At 43.0% G+C, this 21,120-nt stretch overlaps 1 protein-coding gene across 8 annotated transcripts in view; it reads left to right on the top strand.

Moving 5' to 3' along the window:
• The window catches only part of IKZF3 (IKAROS family zinc finger 3), a 63,998-nt gene extending 48,044 nt beyond the window's left edge, over window positions 1–15,954 (top strand). For all 8 annotated transcript variants that reach the window (XM_083469943.1, XM_083469942.1, XM_083469944.1 and 5 more), the window contains 2 exons: window positions 27–143; window positions 15,170–15,954. In XM_083469943.1, coding sequence (XP_083326069.1) covers window positions 27–143; window positions 15,170–15,885 — 833 coding nt within the window. In that variant the 3' untranslated portion in view covers window positions 15,886–15,954. The remainder of the gene's footprint in view (window positions 1–26; window positions 144–15,169) is intronic.
• Window positions 15,955–21,120: the final 5,166 nt, after the last annotated feature.

Raw genomic sequence — 21,120 nt, 5'->3', positions numbered from 1 at the left:
TTTTCTCTTCGTTTTCCCTCATCTAGAAAGCGTGGAGGGAAGGCACATCAAATCCGAGATGGGGACTGAACGGGCCCTTGTGCTGGACCGCTTAGCAAGCAACGTGGCCAAACGGAAAAGTTCCATGCCTCAGAAATTCATTGGTAAGAGAAAACATGCTTTTATCATGAAATCGCACTGGAATTGTGTTGGTGAGGAACTCACATGTTTGTCCTGCCTGGGATGATTTGAAAGCTTATGTTGGTGCAGGAATTAGTAGCGTACCTTGTACAGGAAGTTGCGTTCACAACCAGATCCCTGATGAAGTGCTCGTTGGTGCCTGTTTGTTCCTCTTCTCTCCGCTTTCATTTCAATGAAGTGGGCAGCTTTATGTGCATTTGCAGGGTTCTCCCTGAAAAGACTAGGAAAGCTATTAAGGCTGCTGATTCGAACTCTGGAGACTTCAAGAGAGCATTGGATTGATTTCCAGTGAGATCAGCACTGGTCCAACATATAGCCCAAACCCAGAGAGCTGTGATTCAGAAGGCACGTAAACAGCTTGGGGCTGTGCTACCGGTTTGTTTATGAGTACCTATGAAGCAATAGACATAATTCTTACCCTAAGGCAGGATGCAGCCTTTGTTACAGCAGATATTCTTTGCGGAAAGATATTTTAGCTGCCTGATGGCCTGTGAACTGATTAATTGATTGACTTCAACTGCGTTGCATATTTCCAAAATTTCAATAAGAGGGTAGCAGCTTACAATTGCTAGAAGGGAACTGCAGTCTTAATATTTTCTTTTCCATCCATATCGAAACCACACCTAAGGATCAAATAGGGTTAAGCATAATAAACAATTGTGCCCTTAATTCACAGCCCCTCTAATTAAAATTTATGCTTGCCAATTAAAGATGGCTCCTGCTGATTAGATTACTCTGCTAATTAAACCAGTTTATGATTGAACCCATTTTGTGTCTTTGATTGCACAGATACTATTAATTGGGGCATTTGTGTTTCAGTTGAGGACCCAATATGTTTGTGCCTCTCTGCCTGTACTTGCACATAGGTGCACAAAACCAAAAAGGACATACACATGTTTGGTGGCTTTATAGATGCCGTTTCCTTTTACTTTTAGCTTTACTGTTTTTGACATATTTTGAATATGAAATACAGAGAACGGTTCTGATAAACTTCTTCCAGTAATTACTTTGCCAAGTTATCCCATGAAAGATTAATATTACTTAGTACTATTGGGTAGTATTTAACTACGTTTTACCCAGAGCAATCCCATTGAACATTAATTTCAATTTCTGTAGTTCTTCTCTGAGTAAAACATAGTTGAATACCATCCATTATTTATAATAAAATATTAGTACGCTTAATATTGGAACTACTGTTGGTATTGCTAGTCTTTATACTGTTGTTGTTTTTAAAATACTGATATTTTAATTCTACTTAATTCTATTAGATATTTTATAATGTCATATTTTTGATATGCTTATCAAAAATTTGCAGAGTGAGCTTATGCAGTTTGCAATTTGTAAGAGCCAAAGAAAACACATTTGAAAGACAAGTGGAAAAACTGGAAATCTTCAAATAACAGATTCATTTTGTCCATTAGCATTTACATCTATTCACATATTATCAAAATCTCAGTTTATGAGCCTTTGAAAGAAATGGATAAAACAGTTTATCAACAAAAACTACCACATTACTGGGCAGGGGGAAAGGGCATGGTTAATAATTAGGATGTGTTGGATTTCTATCATACTGGATGCAAAATAAATTAATAAACAAGCATGCACTTAACTCCTGTGCTCACTGCTTAAAATAGTGTTATTCATGGAGTAATTCACTAAACGTTTAGTTGATTTACTGAATTAAAGTTTGGTTCCCCAACTTTTCAACCATTCACTTGTAGCTCTGCCTTAAGCAGCTGTCTGATGCTAGCAAGTTACCTTGCATGTTTCCATGCTATTAAAAAACAAGAACACTTAGCTCACACAGCACAGTAAGAGCTTGGAAGGCCATGTGTCATGGGTGATTTAGTAGAGATTCCTGCATTGGAGGGGGTTGGACTAGATGACCCTTGGAAGGTCCCCTTCAATCTCTATGAGTCTGTGATTCTAGGGCAGCTGCAACCTCCCCTACAGTTGTACCTAACACTACGCGATACAGTACCTTTGGAACTCAAGAGGCCCAGTTTTCTTGTCTCCAACCTGTCTTTGTGTATCATTCATTCTCTCTCTCTCTCTAAATGAATTTCAGAATAGAGCAGGGTGTTTTCGTTTCAGGTACAAAAATGTCCAAGGCCAAACACCCCCCTTCTACTTCTTTACCTCAAGCTCAAGTTAAACATGAACCTACTATAATTTTATTTTTGTTTTTTTCTAGAATTTTTATTGAAAATTTAATATAAAAAAAAAGATGTACGGGGGAAAACTCTGCTATGCTTAATAGAGGAGAATCTAAATAATACAATTTAAAGTAACATTTTGTTATGATAGTGCTGCTATAATAATATAATATCAAATTATAAACGTCCAAGCAGTATACACAGTTTTACAATATTTTGGACCTTATCAATCCAGTAAATTATAAAGACACTCAATTCTTCACCCCCCAAAAAAATATAATCACCTGACTGTCCGCCTTCTCTGGCACTTACCATATTTGTGAGTTTGTCCGTTGTTGTTATTTAATTATATTATTACAGGTATTTGTAAACAATATCCCAAATTTTGATTACCCAATTGTACAGGGATGGTGCCTTTGATTTCTTCCAGTTATAACAGATAACTATTCCTCTGGAAGTCAGTAAATGCTGAACCAGTTCAATCTTCCTTTAATGCTATGTCTTCAACGTAGCCAAATATTTACTGGATTTATATCCCACCTTTTTTCTCCAAGAAGCTCAAAGTGGTGTACATGGTTCTCCCCCTCCTCATTTCATCCTCACAACAACCCTGCGAGGTATATTAGGCTGAGAGGCAGTGACAGGCCAAGGTCACCCAGTGAGCTTCACGGCAACAATTATTAGGTCACGTGTATCCTATTATTGGGACGCGGGTGGCGCTGTGGTCTAAACCACAGAGCCTAGGACTTGCCGATCAGAAGGTTGCAGGTTCGAATCCCCGCGACAGGGTGAGCTTCCGTTGCTCAGTTCCTGCTCCTGCCAACCTAGCAGTTCAAAAGCACGTCAAAGTGCAAGTAGATAAATAGGTACCACCCTAAATGGTAAATGGCGTTTCCATGCGCTGCTCTGGTTCGCCAGAAGCGGCTTAGTCATGCTGGCCACATGACCCAGAAGCTGTACGCCGGCTCCCTCGGCCAATAAAGCGAGATGAGCACCGCAACGTGAGAGTCGTCTGCGACTGGACCTAATAGTCAGGGGTCTCTTTACGTATCCTATTATTACCTTGATTTCAGTTGCTACATCCTCCCAGAATTTTTAAACTTTGAGACGAGCCCAGAAAATATGCAGCATTCCTGCATTCTCCACTCTGAATCTCCAGTGTCGATCACTAGCAGTATTATATATGTTTGGGACATAATGATTTTAAATACCAGTGGAGCATAAACTTTTAAAAACTTCATTTAAGAGATAGCACAGGTTATTGGGGGACTTTTGGCCATATCCACTTCCATGGATCTGTCTGAATTTCTTGTCCAGGATCTTGATTCCAACAGTTCAGATAGAAATTTCATTCTAATTCCTGGCTCTGTACCAGTTTGTATATTTAGCGTAATACCATTTTTGAGCCTTCCTTCAAAATCAAATTTTATAAGCCGAGATCTCTCTGGTACTGTATTTTTTATCTGATCTTGCTGCAAACGCCCTGAGACTAACTGCCATCCTCTCTCTTTTAATGTCTTGAATAAAAATAAAGTTGACCTTAATTCCCCACCCTACCCCTGACTCTGCAAAGGCAGAGGGGAAAGATTTGTTCACCTTAACCACAGCGGGCTCTCTCTGACATTTACAAACAAGAGTCAGTAGTCACCTGTGCAAAAAGGGTGTGTGGTGTTTGTTTGCACCTACAGCCTGCACACCTTTGATGGACAAGATCCTTTCTGTACATTACGAACCAGCAGCACTACCCGAGCTCAGGTTGTGATTATGAAGGCAGCAGGTGATGCTCACTTGTCACTGGGATTGGTGGGTTTCACAGAGTTTGGGCCCCTTCACTCACCCACCAATCCATGCTTGTTCGCAGAGTTCAGCTGGGAGATTGTTTATACGCAATAACTGCTCAGTGGTGCCAATGTGTATTGTGAACAATGTGATAGAGCAGAGAAAAAACAGGTTCTAACCACTGCTCACTGCTATAAAAGCTTGGTACGTTATTTGCTTTGAGCCTGATCTACCTTGCTGTCTTTTGCCGAGGATAAAATTGGTGAAGCCCTGCCTGTCAACCTAAGCTCCTTGGAGGAAGGGCAGAATAAAAATGCACTGTGTCAAAATGAAATGTCGGAATGCACATTACTGCGGCAGGCTGCAAGTGGGAATCAACCATTTAAGGAAGATTGTGGATGAATGGCTCTTTTCACTTCTTGACTCATCCACAGCAGGGGTTTCCCTCCCAGAAGAGCCAGAGTATAAATATTCTCAGTACATGGAGTAAAAGGTGGAGCGGTGGCAAGAGTTGCAGAGAAGTAAGGCAAGGTATCAGAAGGTCAGCAGTTCGAATCCCCATGACGGGGTGAGCTCCCGTTGCTCAGTTCCTGCTCCTGCCCACCTAGCAGTTCAAAAGCACGTCAAAGTGCAAGTAGATAAATAGGTACCGCTCCGGCGGGAAGGTAAACGGCGTTTCCATGCGCTGCTCGGGTTCGCCAGAAGTGGCTTAGTCATGCTGGCCACATGACCTGGAAGCTGTACGCCGGCTCCCGCGGCCAATAAAGTGAGATGAGCGCCGCAACCCTGGACCTAATGGTCAGGGGTCCCTTTACCTTTTCTAAGGCAAGGTATAATGTGAGAACATGTCTGTGGCACAAATTTTAAACGAGCATAAGACATTCTCTCACCCAAAGGAATTCTGGGGACTGTAGTTCTCTGAGAGGAGGAACAGAAGTCTAACTGAGGAGACACAGACCCCCTCAACAAACCAGAATTCTTTGGAAGAAGCCATGACAGCTGACATAAAAACAACGTATGTTAATTTTGTAGATACACCCTTTGAGCTTCTGTGACCTGTTAACAGAGGCGTGCTTCACTTTGTTAAGGCACATAAAAATGTAACATGTTACGAGCCAAACAACAGCCTTGCTGTGTGAGCTAAAGTGATCAGGCCTGAGACACACAGCCTGGCATCTTTATTTTCAAGGGAATGCAAAGATGTAAGGCTAAACCACCCGACAAAATAGAAGTTTAGAAGATGCTGCAGACACCTGTTGCCTCTTGGGGTTTGGCTGGATAGTCTTCTCCGAATTCAAACTGCGAGAAAACTGCTTTTATAGAGACATGGGGTGGAAAGCAAAGTCCTGTTCCACAGGATCCAGAACGCCACAAGGTTGCAAAAGCAACACTGCCAAAATACAGGTTCTAGGTATCAAAAAATGTCTCAATATTGTCCTCTTCACTTGCTGGGGAACACAATCCAATACAGAGGCCACAAGTCTCCCCCATATTAGCTAGCAAAGTCCAAATTGCTTGCATCACAGTTTCGGCTTGATTTTCACACTTCAAATCCACCAGCCCCAACTTTGTTTTGCTGCTTCCAGCCTCTGTAAGCAAAAACCGTTCATATACACACAAGCCCAAATAAATATATCCATTCTGCTCTGTGGTTGCGATGCAGTTGCTAAGGCTCCTTATCTTCAAGTTGAAACAAGCTGCTAGTTGAAACTTCAAAGCTTTCATTTATTATGCTAATTTTTTAGTCTATCTGGGTCAAAGACTTAAAATCGAAGGACTAGTAAGAAAAAACGGGTAACGCAATGATACATGTTTTTAAAGCATTATATGCAATAAAGAATGCATATATATCATAAGCATAAATACCTCAAACAACCATTGACTTACAAGGTTGCCAAATATTCTTCTGCTTTATTAAGCTTGCCAACTTACTAAATAATACAACAAATGCATTTTAATCATGACAATTGACACATCAAGCATCACAAACTTTTATGGACTAGTACTCATGTCATTTTACTTCTTTATATATAAATTTGTATAGCCCTGTTTCATAAAAAAAATATATCAACGTGGTTTACAGCAGTAAAACCATTAAAAAGTTAAAAACATATATTAACCATGGTGAGAGGACGTATTCTTAACTGCCTCCATAGGACTAGTGATCTACCGGTAGATCCCTGGCTGATCCTGGTAGATCATGGGATCCTTATTGTGTACAAAAAGTTATGGGGGAAATGCTAAAAAACTCTGTGCAATCCTCCCCCAAAAAGCTCAACAACTCTAGGTACTTCACTCCTAAAAAAAGCTAAACAATTCTGGGCAATCCACCCACCCACCCACCCACCTCACGCACGCTCCTCCTCCATCCAATGACAATGGGTAGATCACTGCCAGTTTTTTTTATATACTGGGAGTAGATCATAGTCTCTTGGGAATTGGATATGCCTGGACTAGTGGAATAGAACAGTTTTCAACAGGTGTTTAAGAGTTAGCACAAAAGGCACCTCCTGAATCTTCGTTGGCGAAGTCTTTCACAGGACTGCACTGATGACATTAAAGACTTGGTTTCTTGCTTAAAGAGGCTAAAAAGGCCATGAAATCGACACAGAAGTTCTTCCATATTTCTGTGCAAAGATCAAATGCGTATAAGATAGGAACACCGACCTTAATCTATAGTAGTAATTTGTGACAACACAGTCTTCCTGGCAATACTAAAACGAATTAAAAATTTGAAGAGGAGATGAACTCCTCAGTCTGAATGAAATCTAATTCCCTGATAAATTCTTTTTTTTAAAAAAAATAATCGTTATCAGTTTAAATTACACACTTATACAAAAATTTACAAAGAATTTACAATCTCATACTACAAAAAAAATTAAAGAAAAAAGAATTAAGAAAAAAGAAAAGAAAAAATACAGAAAAAAGAAGAAAAAGCAAATTTACGTATTTAAAAAACCTTAATCTTCCTAATTAATACCTAATTAAACGCTTAAATAAACAAGACTTCTGACAAAATGAGTCTTCCAATCATTCTCATTCTACTGTTTATACTGTTGTTGTTTTCCCCGCACAGTTTTATATTCTTTAATATTGTTCCAGTCTACTCCACAAACGGTATTTGTTGTGTTTACAAGTATCACTCAAGTTCTGCTAATATGGTGTGATTGGTACAATATGATCTTATATAACCCTTAAATATTCCCTGATAAATTCTAATACCTACTCTAGATGCTCTCTTTTGTTAAAGGATTGTGACTTTCACAACAGCCTTCTGGGTAACTGAAATGCTCTCGCAGTGGGCTCTGAACGTTGCCACTTTTGCTGTCCATTTCATTTTTTTTGCATAGAGATGGATCTGCTAAAATCTGATAGTCCTTAAATTGCCTCAAGAATTTTTGTGGCATTTTCTGAAACAGATTACCGTAAAACAGTTACCCCTCTCAACTTTTAAAAAGACAAACACAAGTTTGCAAAACATATTTATTAGACGAGTATATCACCTAGGAGCTGGAACTAAACATAGCTTGCTTCCCCAATAAGAGTACAGCAAATAGCAAATTCAGGTTTGCCGTTGTGTAACATGTGCAGCATGTTTAAGAAGAGGCACAAATACAGGTTTTCAACTAAGAAAACAAAGTCCTTTTCACCAATTAAAACACCAGCAAACCTGAGCCAACGAGTGCACACTCAGTAGGGGGATGAAGCCAATGGCTAATGCAATGTACCTGTATGATGAAATAAGTGTTTACAAACATGTACCGTATTTTTCGCTCTATAACACGCACATGACCATAACACGCACGTAGTTTTTAGAGGAGGAAAGTCCGTAGGCATGCCACCCGTAGGCATTCCCTCCATAACACGCACAAGACATTTCCCCTTACTTTTTAGGAGGAAAAAAGTGAGTGTTATGGTGCAAAAAATACGGTGCTTGTCACACACATTACCTCCTTTAGGTATCAGGCAATGCAGCCTCTAAGGAGTAATTGACACAGATGAATTTCCCCATGTGACTTTGTACACTTTTGCCAGCAGCCATGATCGTGGACCAAGGTGTGCAAAATCCTGGTCGCATTATTGGTATTAGTACTGAATTTTTAAAGGGATGCGGGTGGCGCTGTGGGTAAAACCTCAGCGCCTAGGACTTGCCGATCACATGGTCGGCGGTTCAAATCCCCGCGGCAGGGTGAGCTCCTGTCGTTCAGTCCCAGCTCCTGCCCACCTAGCAGTTTGAAAGCACCCTTAAGTGCAAGTAGATAAATAGGTACCGCTTTATAGCGGGAAGGTAAACGCCGTTTCCGTGTGCTGCTCTGGTGCCGGTTCGCCAGAGCAGCTTCGTCACGCTGGCCACGTGACCCGGAAGTGTCTGCGGACAGCGCTGGCTCCCGGCCTCTAGAGTGAGATGAGTGCACAACCCTAGAGTCTGTCAAGACTGGCCCGTACGGGCAGGGGTACCTTTACTGAATTTTTATTCCGCCCTCTGATTCAAAGGGTCCGTATAACTCCCTCCCCTCATAAAGCTAACAATATAAAGCAAACATCAAGTTCCGTAACAGAGAAGGCCTTGTTCCATGCCGCTGTCCAAAAACTGTTGTCATTGGTGGGAATGTAAGTAGGGCGTCTCCCATAGATCTTAAGGCAGAGGCTGTCAGGGGAGACGTGTGAGGCCTAGCCTTTCTTCACATGCATGTGTACCCACATGGAAGATTGTGGGGGGGGGGGGATTCAACAATGTGAACTGAACTGCGATGGCACCTGCCTTATTGGGGTAAGATACAGCTTCTGCAAGGTACAGGTTGGCAAACAGTTTCTTGAAGAGTTGGTTAAGAAAGAAGGAAACATGGGTGTCACTACAGTGCTGTTTTCTGACGCTATGATGTTGTTGTCAATTAAGAAATAAATAAATTACTCCATGCGTTGGGGTTTCATATAGTGTGACTTTTAAAAAGTGACTCACTCTCTTTTATCCTCCAAGGCGCACTCCCATAAGCCTCTTGTCTGACCTTATGCTGACTTTTCATTAAGTACTAGAGCGAAAAATTGCTTGGAGGAAGATGTTTGGATCTCTTCCTACCTAGGAAATCCTTTCCCCACCTGCTGCCCTCCAGATGCTCTGGCTGTGGCTGGTGGGAGCTGTAGTCGAAATTTCTAGAAGGCACGAGGTTGGGGAACACAGACATAGGCATTAACTCAAGTAGCAGATGGTTAGATACCAGGATCTGGACAATAATATTAATGGATAACTGTTTCTGGGTCCTGTGCTTTTTCTCTGGGGGAAACTGAGGTGATTATCTGGTGTAGAACTTGGGCCTGGTCTACACTCACAGCAAAGCATGGTGGGAATAAGGTGGTCAAGAGTCTTGAATCGATATGAAAAAGGTGGTAGGCTGTGCATCTTCAGATGGCAGAGTATCTTCTCGTGCTAAAATACGGAGAACCATTTTAGCAGTACTCATTTCCTGCTCTGCTAGTCCTCTGCTTAGGAGGATTCTGCCTCCCTTACAAAAGCATTTAAAAATGTCGCACCCAGGGACGGATTTAGGTTTGATGAGGCCCTAAGCTACTGAAGGTAATGAGGCCCTTTACATGTCCAGCTGTCCTTTGTCAACAACAAATTCTTACTGTTTTTCGTGTTGAATATATGCTATACGGTAATTTATGGACCTAATAGGTATCTAAAGCCATTTGCACATAACAACATATGTATATTATCAAAGTAATTGTTCAACTGAAATACAATTAAGAAGAAGTATATTAATAGTGAAATACAATTAAGAAGAAGTATATTTTTTTGGGGGGGGGGGCTAAGCTATAGCTTGTTTAGCTTATACATAAATCTGGCACTGGTCACATCCACTAACTTGCACCTCTCCCAAGAAGTACAGTCCATTTCACCATCTGCCGACTCGGAGCTTAACTAGACATTGAGAGGAGAGAGATGACATCATTACTCTGTGTGTTGTCCTGCCTTGCAGCCAGGGAACGACAGAGCAGCAAGTGGCGTGATGGTGTTACTGTCATCTTTGAAATAGTAAAGCCCCGAGGTACTAAGACTGTACCATCTTAGACAGCACCAGACAGGCAAGGGACCATATTTTCAAATGGGGGACCACTTTCTGCAAGTAGAAACAAGGACTGGAAGAAGCAGGCTGGGCTGATCTCACAACTTTCTCTTTGATGTGTTACTTTACGGAAATGGAGTTACATATTGGGGGGAAAATGCCATTCCTACCTGCAGTTCTGAAGAGGTACAGGCCATGCTACCACCTTAGGATGGGAGAGAAATACAATCCAATTTGCATTTAAAGGGAGCCTGTCTAAGTTGCAATTTCTGAAACAAACGTGCAAACTGAAACACAGCCTTCCCTTCAAAAATGTACACTGTGCTGAATTTTGCAATGCAGTTCTGCGGCCAAGTAATATGTGCAAAAATGCATGTACCAGAGCAAAGCGTACATAGAAATGCCTGTATTAGTGAAAATAGGATGCAAACACATTATGTAAAGGAAGGGAAATCGCTTTGCAGAAATGTGGATATTAGGAGAAAATTGCACTAAAAAGCTGTTGGGTTTTCAGGACTTCTTTTTTTTTTAAGGAATTGCAAACAGATGTGGAAGTGTGGAGAATTGAACTTAAGGTTGGGAAAATAAGCAAATGTGAGGAACCGAGGTTGTCAGATTTTCTCACTCCTGCCCCTCACCCTGCTGGATGTGGAGAGTAGGCCACAGTTCTCTGTTCAAGCCCCACAGTCCCTGGTTGGGAAACAAGGAAGGGCAATGAGCTTCATAGAACAAGGCCAGGTCAAATAAAAACATTAATTGAGAGGGTGTAATCACTGAAATGACACCCACAACTCTACACCCGCCCAAAACAATGTCATAAGCGTGTGCATTGTGGGTTGTTGTTTCTTTTAATTCCATGTTCTTGATCACAGTTGAAATTGCGCCAGTGTTTTCTGGGTCACTTTGTGGTTTGCCACCTGTGATTAATACCCTTGAATGTCTGCAGCTGCTGCTGTGCGATTAAGTGGATCAGATTGGGTACAAATGAGCAGGTGGAAACCATAATTCCTATATGTCCTATTTTTTACTTAGTGACTCAAACATTTCCGGTTTGGGGTTTGCCACAGGGTGGAAATATGTCACCCTCTGCTATCTCTTTCCCTACCAGGTTTCTGCTTATATACCAAAGGTGAACCTTTTCTGACTACCCCTACTCCACAAACACTTTTTTCTCTCTCACAGTGCTAACCCCCAAACAGGAGGCGTTTTTGAGCTTTTGAATGCTTCTCCCCCCTTTGGCTCCGGCCTAGTGTTAACTCACGAGAGGAGGAGTACTCAGTTGGAATATCCAGAGAGCGAAGCTAAATGTAAGGGGGAGGGGAGCTACCCCTGCATTTTGGATCAAGCAGGAATCCAAGAGCACCTTAGCACTACAAAGTTGTAATTCAGAATTACTGATTCTGCTGAGCGGTATCAAAGCCAGTGCAGTGCTTGGAGGAATACAGCAAACCAGGATAGGGCTAGTGAGTCATATGCAAAGCATGGCAGAATCTAGACTTTCCTTTCCCCCCTCAAACACAATAGTGGTTATCTAGTAGAATGCAAATTTACTGGTTAGGTAAATAAAATACATTATGGTTGGTAATCCTAATATTTCTCCATTCTAAACATGTGTTGTAAGGTCCATTTTAAAATTCAAAACATACATTTTTCCACAGCCAGAAGGAGAAACATAGCATATATATTTTTCAAGGCAAAAATACTGCTCACACCCCTCTGCCAAATAGTTGAACTGTTGCAACTTAGCCATTCTTCACCGAACTGTGGCCAGAAATAGCTATTCACCATGTAATTTCACCATGAAAGTTTCATACAGATAGGACAAACTGCCTTCGTTGTGTGGTGAACAGAACGTTTTAAGCTTCCTCTAAGAGAGAATGCTAAAAAGCATCAAGATGTTTTGAACTGTGGGTCCAATCTTACAGAAAAAGTCAGCATTCCCAACATTCTCTTGTCCTCAAATGGTACCAAGAAAAGCAATAGCCAAGACAGGACTGTGCAGGTGAAGAGAGGGAGCCATGCGAATTGGAGAAGGCTTGGATCTTAATGGCTGGAATGACCAAAGGCAGGGATCCAAGGATAGCTCCCCACCCCAGTGGCACCTTCTGTAAGTGCCAAAGGTAAAGCACAGCCATGAGAACACTATTGTAGTAACGGCAGCATCTTCTCGCCATCCCTGAAACTGAGTTGCAAGGACTGCACTAGCAGTTCTCATATAGGAATGCAGTTTATATGGATGTTTCGCAACCTTAACCTGTTGCAGGATCTTAGCCAGACCCAGTTGAATATAGCAGAGCATACACAGACTTTCAGAAGCAATCAGTTGCAGGCAGGTAGGATGAGGCAGGAACAAGACGCTGCTACCAGTAACTTGGTTACTTAGAGGTGTTTCTTATTTACAGCAGACTTTACAAGTTACTATATACAGGATACAGACACGGATCTCAACTCTCTCACTGAACAAACTCCACACGACTCTCAGAACACACACTGACCAACCAACTATCCAGCAAGGAATGCCCTGAGTCATCATGCCTATGTGGAGACCTTGACCAATAGCAGAGTTGTATCCAAGGTCCCATATCTCTAGGAAGAATAACTCCCTCTGCTCAGTCTTCTTGGCCTTTGGCCAACTTCTTAATTGCTTTGTGGGAAGCTGCATCAGATAGCATGTAGTCAAAAATCCCAAATGTTTATCTCTGCAGAATGTACAGAGACACACAGTAACTTCCCGGGGCTTGCAATACAATATACCAAATATTCATAAGCCTTCCCATTGCCTGCACAGAGCCCGCCCTAACGCTGGATATTTTCTTAGTTAATCGTATTCATGAGTTCAAAACAAGAAACTGAAAAGTTTCAGCATCCCTTGAGAAACGGGGCTAATTTTCTTTGATTCATCTTTTCTAGAACTGGCATCTGAGTCATAGACAAATGTCATTCTGTGGGGGATTTTTCCTTTTTTCTTTTTAAAATTCCTTTTATCTATCAGATGGATCACAAGATTGACAGAGAATCTTGTCAGCGGGTTCTCAAGCACATTACTAAAGAAACGTGAGTGGTTGGTTTCAAACCCATCCACTGAAACAGCCTGCCAAGTTTCGTGGTCCTTGAGTCATAGTACTGCCAGAGATAAATATCTCAAGGGTTTGACATTCTAGTTTCTATCCTTCTAGCACAGAGGACTTTAATATGAAAAACGCCATTGCCTGCTATGTGTGAAAATGTTGCTTGTGGCAGCAGAATTCCATTGCCTTATGGCCAAGGCTGGATGGATCCCATGATACTATAACTGCAGCAGAGCTGTGCAGAAATCAGTACTGGCTGCAGAATTCAGCTGCTGGAGAATGTCAGCTTCTGTTTTGTCCTATTTAAAAAAGACAGGTTTCAGGACCGCAATACCTCAAGGACTGCCTCTTTCCACATGAACCTACGCAGACCCTGTGATCATCATCTGAGGCCCTTCTTCATGTGCCTCCTCCTTGAGAGGTCCGGAGGGTGGCAACACGAGAACAGGGCCTTCTCTGCAGTGGCTCCCCGTCTGTGGAATGCTCTTCCCAGAGAAGTTCGCCTGGTGCCTCCATTATACGCCTTTAGGTGCCAAGCAAAAACATTCCTTTTTAACCAGGCCTTTGGTTGACCTGATGGGCATCCTAGACCATTTTAAAATGCGGCTCTTTTTTGGGGTGGGGTGTTATTGGGATATTGTTCTTATTTTGATTTTATATATTGTGATCTTTTTCGTGAACCGCCCTGAGACCTCCAGGTATAGGGCGGTATATAAATTCAATAAATAAATAATATAATAATCCTTAAGCTAGACCTGAAAGTGTTCAGGGAATGCTAGCGAGAGGAACAGGAGAGGCCGAGGCAGAGTAGAATTCCTAACAGGGGTGGGGCCTCAATACCCCATGTACAGTGGTGCCTCGCAAGACGAAATTAATTCGTTCCGCGAGTTTTTTCGTCTAGCGAATTTTTCGTCTTGCGAAGCACGAAATCCCATAGGAATGCATTGAAATTCAATTAATGCGTTCCTATGGTCAAAAAAAGTCCAAACAAAGCCAAATTTGGTACAACAAGAGTTTATTAAGTGCTCTTTAAAGTCACACATACTGTAAAGAGCATTTCAAAAATTGAAGGAAGAATAAATTAAGTTTCTAAACATGACAGAAAAACATTTAAAAATTAACAAAGTGTACAGTACATTTTCTAAGACTCTGGGGGACAACTTGAAGAAGGTTCCTCTTCCACTCTTTGCTTCTTGCTGAAGAACCCCCTCCTCAACTGTTCCCCCAGCCACCCACCACACAGAAATTCAAATCAAGAATTTTTTTTAAAAAAACAGCAGAGTGGCCCAATGGTCACAGAAAATCATAAAAATGCAGAAAAAAACCACACAAGCTTCCAGATTCTTGCAAACCCCTCCCCAACACCAAGTCCTTGAATTCCAAACACCCCAACCCAAAATCCAACCCCCCCAAAAAAAGTTTTAAAAGTTTAACTTACTAAATGGCTGCAAAAGAAGTTTTGGAAAAGATTCAAAAATCACCAAAGTCTTCAAAAACCTCAAAAAAGGCTACCACACCACGTTCTATGAGTTGCTCCTCGAAGTCAAGTCGCAGCTGTATTAATGGTGTTAAGAAAAAGGGAACAAACTTGCAAGACGTTTTCGTTTTTCATCTTGCAAAGCAAGCCCATAGGGAAATTCGTCTTGCGAAGCAGCTCAAAAAACGCAAAACCCTTTCGTCTAGCGAGTTTTTCGTCTTGCGAGGCATTTGTCTTGCGGAGCACCACTGTATTGTTTTTAATAGTATATTATATTGCGATGTTGTGCACTGCCCTGATATTTTAGAACATGGTGGCACAGAGATGCTTTTGTGCGCAAAATGTATTTATTTATAAAAGTATTTTCATGCTGCCACGGTATAAATGTAAGGCGGTTTTAGAACTTTACCCTGTAACATCCTCATGCATCCTTCTGTCCCACAGGTGAGAAACGCTCCAGCTTTGAAGTGAATTACAACCCCAGCTTTGTGTACGAGAAGGAGAGGGAGGCCATGTTGCAAGGATGCCTGCTGGACCAACAAGCCATCAACAATTCCATGGGCTACCTTGGCGCAGAATCCCTGCGCCCACTCGTGCAGAACCCGGCACCCCCGACCTCGGAGATGGTGCCTGTGATCAGCAGCCTGTACCCCCTGGCGCTCACCCGCTCTGAAGTGCCCAACGGCAACCCTCAGGAGGTGGAAAAGAGCCATGCCCAGCTGAGAGACAAGGCTATGTCTTCCGACAGAGGCCTTTCTCCAAACAACAGCGGCCAAGATTCCACAGACTCAGACAGCAACCAAGAGGAGCACCAGAGCCTTGCCTACCACCAGAACCAAGCGGCTCCTCCTCCTCTGCAGTCCCGTAATGGGCTTCTGGTCTACAAGGAGCACCCTAGGTCCTACGAGATCTTCAGGCCACCCGTCGTTTGTCCTCGTGACGTCTTGAAAGTCTTCAACAAGGAAGGCGAACCCATTGGGGTCTACCGATGTGACCACTGCCGCGTCCTCTTCCTGGATTATGTGATGTTCACCATCCACATGGGATGCCACGGCTTCCGTGACCCTTTTGAGTGTAATTTGTGTGGCCACCGGAGCCATGACAAATACGAGTTCTCCTCCCACATAGTCCGTGGCGAGCACAGAATGGGACTGAAATGAGAGCAGAACTTCTCCCATCAGTTTCTGGGGAGACTCGTGCACCGTAACCTAAAACCAGTCCAAAACCAAGTTCGAGTATTGTGTGATTTCTACCAAACAACCTGGGGGGTGGGGGTGGGGAATTATAACTTGTGGGTATTTCCTTGACTCCATGGATCTACAGTCTTCAGGGTTCCTTGTCCAGAAACGTGGGGAGTTTAAGACTAGTTTACATTTGTAGTGTAGTCAGATTTTTAAAACCCTTAAAAAAAAAAAAAGTGGAGAGATTTCGTTGACATTTTTCTGTACCACCTGTAAAAAAGGTTCGGCCAGAGGTGAGGAATCTGTAGGCCCCAAGCCCGGATATTGCTGGGCTACAACTCATATCACCCTTAGCACCCCTCAGAAACGTGAAAAATTAAGCGGTATATAAATGTCTTAAATAAAAATAGAGAAATATTGGCCATGCTCTCTGAGGCTGATGAGCACTGGGAATCCCACAGTGTCTGAAATGTCCTTTGGTGACGCAGCCCTGGGTTAGGCTCACAGTTAACGCAGACCGGAAACTAAGATGGCTGCCCCCAACAGTGCTTAATTTCTGAAAACAACAACAATGGCGGAGAGGGAAGAAAGGGTGTCGGGGCTTAGTTTCCAGCATTTGGTGCTTGGAGATGGCTGGACCTGTGGTTTGTGAAGGCTCAGGTGCTTTTTGTTAATTTTTCAATTATTCCGGGACCTCAGGCCAGTTTATATAATCTGCAGAGTGAACTGAGAAAGTAGCTTTTCCACCTCATGTTGTGAGCGAAGGAAGCTGCCCCTGATTGTCCTCCTGGCCCATTATTGTAAAGATTTAGGTGGTGGAGAGTCCTTTATATCATCTGATCCTCCTCCTCTTACTTTTTTTTTTTAAGCTGGAGAGGCTGGGGACTGAACCTGGAACCATCCATTTGGAAAGCATGGAGCTATAGACCCCACCTGTGGGAACCACATGTTTGATTGGTTCACCCTAGGGACGCAAAATAGTGCCTTGCATTTGGAAAAGCAGCATGCCAGAAACAAGGCTAGACTGCAGGCCATCTCCCTAGCATGCTGTTTTCCTGAGGAGAGTGGGGAGCTTCTTCTGTCAGAGAGCATTCAGCCCATTGATTCCCTTCCCAAAGGCAGGCCTCCTAAAGTAGTCCAACCCACATTCTTCCCTTTGCGCCCTGGCAATGAAAAAGAGGGCTTATCTACACTTACCTTTCTCCCTGTTCCTTCCAGGCACAGGTCTGCACTTAAAAGCTCCATGCCCAAACATTTGCCGGGGGCGGGGCACAAACATCAATTGGGGTTTTCTGTGGATGGCTGTTTGCTCTGATCGAGCTTTAAAGAGCAGGTTTTCAGCGGAAAAGGTCTAGAGCAGAGGTCAGCAACCTTTTTCAGCTGTGAGCTGGTCCACCATCCTTCAGACCATGCGGTGGGCCGGACTATATTTTGAAAAAAATAATGAACGAATTCCTATGCCCCACAAATAACCCAGAGATACATTTTAAATAAAAGCACACCTTCTGCTCATGTAAAAACACGCTGATTCCCAGGGCCGGATTGAGAAGGTGTTTGGGCCGCATCCGGCCCCCAGGCCTTAGGTTGCCTAACCCGGTCTAGAGCAAAACCAAAAAGGGGCGATCAGACAGGGAGCAGGTGATGTCTGGAAAGAGTGGAGGAAAGGTAGATGTGGATAAGCCCACAGTTATTGGGCTAAGATTGAGCCCTGACCTCAGTGAGTTATATTTCTTTATAGGGTGAGTTCTCAGTTGCTGCAGTTTCCGGTGGTCCTTGGTAGAGGAGCCATTCAACCAGCTTGTTTGTAGCAGAAGTGTGACTTTCGTTTTATCCTGTCAGCAGCAAAGATGTAAAAGTGGTCTTTTGTTCTTGTCACACTGGTGAGCCTTTTTATATATGCCTTAAGGGCAATCTGTGCTATTTCCATCTCTCTCTTGCTCTCTCTCTCTCTTGTTGGTGTGTGTGTGTGTGTGTGTGTGTGTGTGTGTGTGTGTGTGTAAGAGAGAAAACACACACACACACACACACACATTCCCTCTTCCTGTCTTTCAGTTCACATGTCATTATCCTTCAGGGGCACCTCTGTTCCTGGACAAATCACTAGTCTTGCATATTTAGAGTTGCCAGCTTGCAACTTCAGACAGTACTGACTACAGATGGGTGAATCTACCAAATTTCAGTTTCTCTCAGCTTCTTATTTTTTCCAGTCATGTGTTCAATATTTCCACAACAGCCATCAAATCTAATGCGCACCTCAATTTTCAGAACCTTGAAACAAAAAGAGTATTTGCTGGCGAATGTAAATGTGCCATCAAGTCTAATCTGCACCTTAATTTTCGCAACGTAACTTGGCCAAAAAAGGTGAGCATTAGATTTGAGTAAATACTGTATTTGCCTGTAATTTTCGCAATGTGATTTCCTCTAAGATAATGCATTTATTTTCCACGCACAACACATACATATGTGCACATCTTTCCCCTGTATATGTATTTTGGTACATGTTACTTGGTTTGAGAACTTCACTGCAAAATTCAGAGAAGTTCAGCATGTGAATTGTTTCAGAAATGGTGAGATAGGTAGAATCACCTTTAAAGGTGAACTTAATATAATTTATCTCCCACCCCTAGTCCTGACCCCACCTCTTAACAGGGTCAGTAGGCAGAGCCAAGGACGTGTGCAGAGGAAGTCAACCAAGATGAACAAGGGTCTGGAAACCAAGCCTTATGAGGAATGGTTGAGGGAATTGGGTATGCTTAGCCTGGGAAAGAGACTGAGAGAAGATAGGATAGCTGTCTTCAAGTATCTAAAGGACTGTCACATGGAAGATGGAGCAAGCTTGTCTCCTGCTCTGAAGTGCAAGACCTGAACCAATGGCTTCAAGTTACCAGAAAAAAGATTCTGACTAAACATCAGGAAGACGTTTCTGACGGTAACATCTGTTTGACCATGGAACTGACTTCCACAAGAGGTGGTGGACTGCCCTCCCTTTCAGGCTTTTAAGCAGCGTTTTGGATGGCCATTTGTCATGGATGCTTTAGTTGAAATTCCCGCATTTCAGGGGGTTGGACTACATGACCCCTGGGGTCCCTTCCAACTCTGCAATTCTATGATTCTCCAAGTTGGCGGGGCTTATTTGACAAGAAGAAACCAAACCTTTAGGGTCATTGGCCCTGTTTTCTGGAATACTCTGCCAACAGAGATTCAGCAGGCAGCGTCTGTTTCAACTTTTAAATGCCTGCTGAAAACTTTTCCATTCTATCAGGCTTATGCAGGTAATTAAGAATATGCGCTAGCTGATTTCTGATTTTAACATTTTATGTCTTTTTATTGTATGATTTTATGTATAAATGTAAACTGCAATTTTTTTATAATCTTTATTTTTTGTGGGTTTTTTATGAATTTAAATATTTTTTATAAATAAGGGAAAAGGAAACAAAACATTTAAGAAGTAGGGGGCATGGAGAGGGACAGCTACTCCACTCACCCAAAAACACAGGGACAAATTGTTTGCAACCCCTGAGTGTAGCAGTTTGGAGCCTGGCTTCACCCCAGTTCTTTGGATTATCCCTGTATTGGGTAAACCTGGATTTGCAAGGGGAAAGCATTGAGATAGTTGTCACGTCCTGAGGACTACACAAATTAAATGGGAACACAAACAGCTGTGAACCCGTAGTAAACTCTGGTGTTGGCAAACCCACATTCTGGATTTGGAGAAAAGAAGTCATCAGAAAACATTCTGAAATTAAGGGTGTACCATTCAGTTTTACCCAATGTCTTATTTTGAGATAAATGTGGAGGTTTTTGCTGGGGCAAAAATGGCAGGTTAATTTTGAAGGAGCAGAAAGAAATTTGATGACCAGTCAAATTTCCCAGTGAGGAAGGTTCCAAACATCCCTGTGTTGCCACCATTGTTGCTGCTGCTCCAGCCTAATGGGTCTCTCAAGGGGGAAATGTGGAAGGGATTTTGCAGACAGCAAAAAGCATTGGTAAAAGACTAGCAAAATTTCCCAGCAGGATCGGGTGGGGGTAAGGGGAGCCCTTCGTATCCTTGCTTGTGAACCTTCCTTGGGAGTTGCTCGTGCCTCTGTTGAGAACTGGCAGAAGGAAGCCACTGTTGCCTTGTGATAGGAAACCCTCCATGGAAGCTGAGAACGCCATTGCCTTACCTTGGAGGGCCGCGAATGTGCCTCTGCATTAACATTGCTGCTTCTGACTACTCGTCGCTCATGGCTGTCGCTCTGATGACAGCACGCTGGCGTGTTTCTGCTTCGAAAATAGGTCTCTGCACTTGTTCTGGAGTTCTTTCGTTCCAGTCGAAGAATAATGGGAACCTGCTGTCAAGTATTCCGAGTGTGTTTGTTTTCAAAAAGTGTTATCTACAGTGTAAAGTGATGAATTTATTTTTTAATACAAAGTGCTTTTTTCAGTACCCATGGCTCTGTATGTTTTGGTTTCTTTTTCCACCAAGGTAATAAAGGGGGAGGCACCACATGGTTTGGAGCACGTCTTCCTGAACCGGAAGATGCAATCGGTGTACAAAAGTCACTTGAGATGCTTCGAAGCAGAGACAACTTAGCAGCACCCAGTTGCCACTGTCCCAAGAAGGCACAGCACAGGGAGAGCAGTGTGTGGGCACACTTACACGCCACAGCCCAGTGGAGGAGAGGGGCAGCAACGCTGCCACAGACTCTCCTCCTTTCCGCCTGACCTGGGAGCGGAGCTATAGCTCAGACTTCCTCAAACTCTGCCCTCCAGATGTTTTGAGACTACAATTCCCATCATCTTTGACTACTGGTCCTACTAGCTAGGGATCATGGGAGTTGTAGGCCAAAAACATCTGGAGGGCCGAGTTTGAGGAAGCCTGCTGTAGCTGCATGCTGGAGCCAGGCTCCAATGAGGGAGCCTGCTATGGGAACGGCTGGTCACACTCATTCCCAAAAAATGCTCCTGGGGCCGCCCCCATCCCTGCTATACCACTGCTTCCCAGTGCCATTGCAGCTTTTTCCACGCGCCCCGTCTGCTGGCAGGGAGCACCAGGACATTCCATAATCAAGTCAGAAGCAATTCCACGACCATCCCAGCAAAATCAGGGCATTGGAGGGTATGAAATATTGAAATTGGGATTGCGTGTAACTGCCCTGCAAGCATCCTGAGCACAAACAATCACGAATGAGCATTAAGAAAGGTTGCAGCAGAGGTGCGGCTTGGCTGGAG

This window comes from Podarcis liolepis (assembly GCF_965112155.1).
Source record: "Podarcis liolepis genome assembly, chromosome: 13".
Taxonomy (NCBI): domain Eukaryota; kingdom Metazoa; phylum Chordata; class Lepidosauria; order Squamata; family Lacertidae; genus Podarcis; species Podarcis liolepis.
The sequence above is the reverse complement of the archived record's forward strand: the minus strand, read 5'-3'. Positions and strand labels throughout refer to the sequence as shown.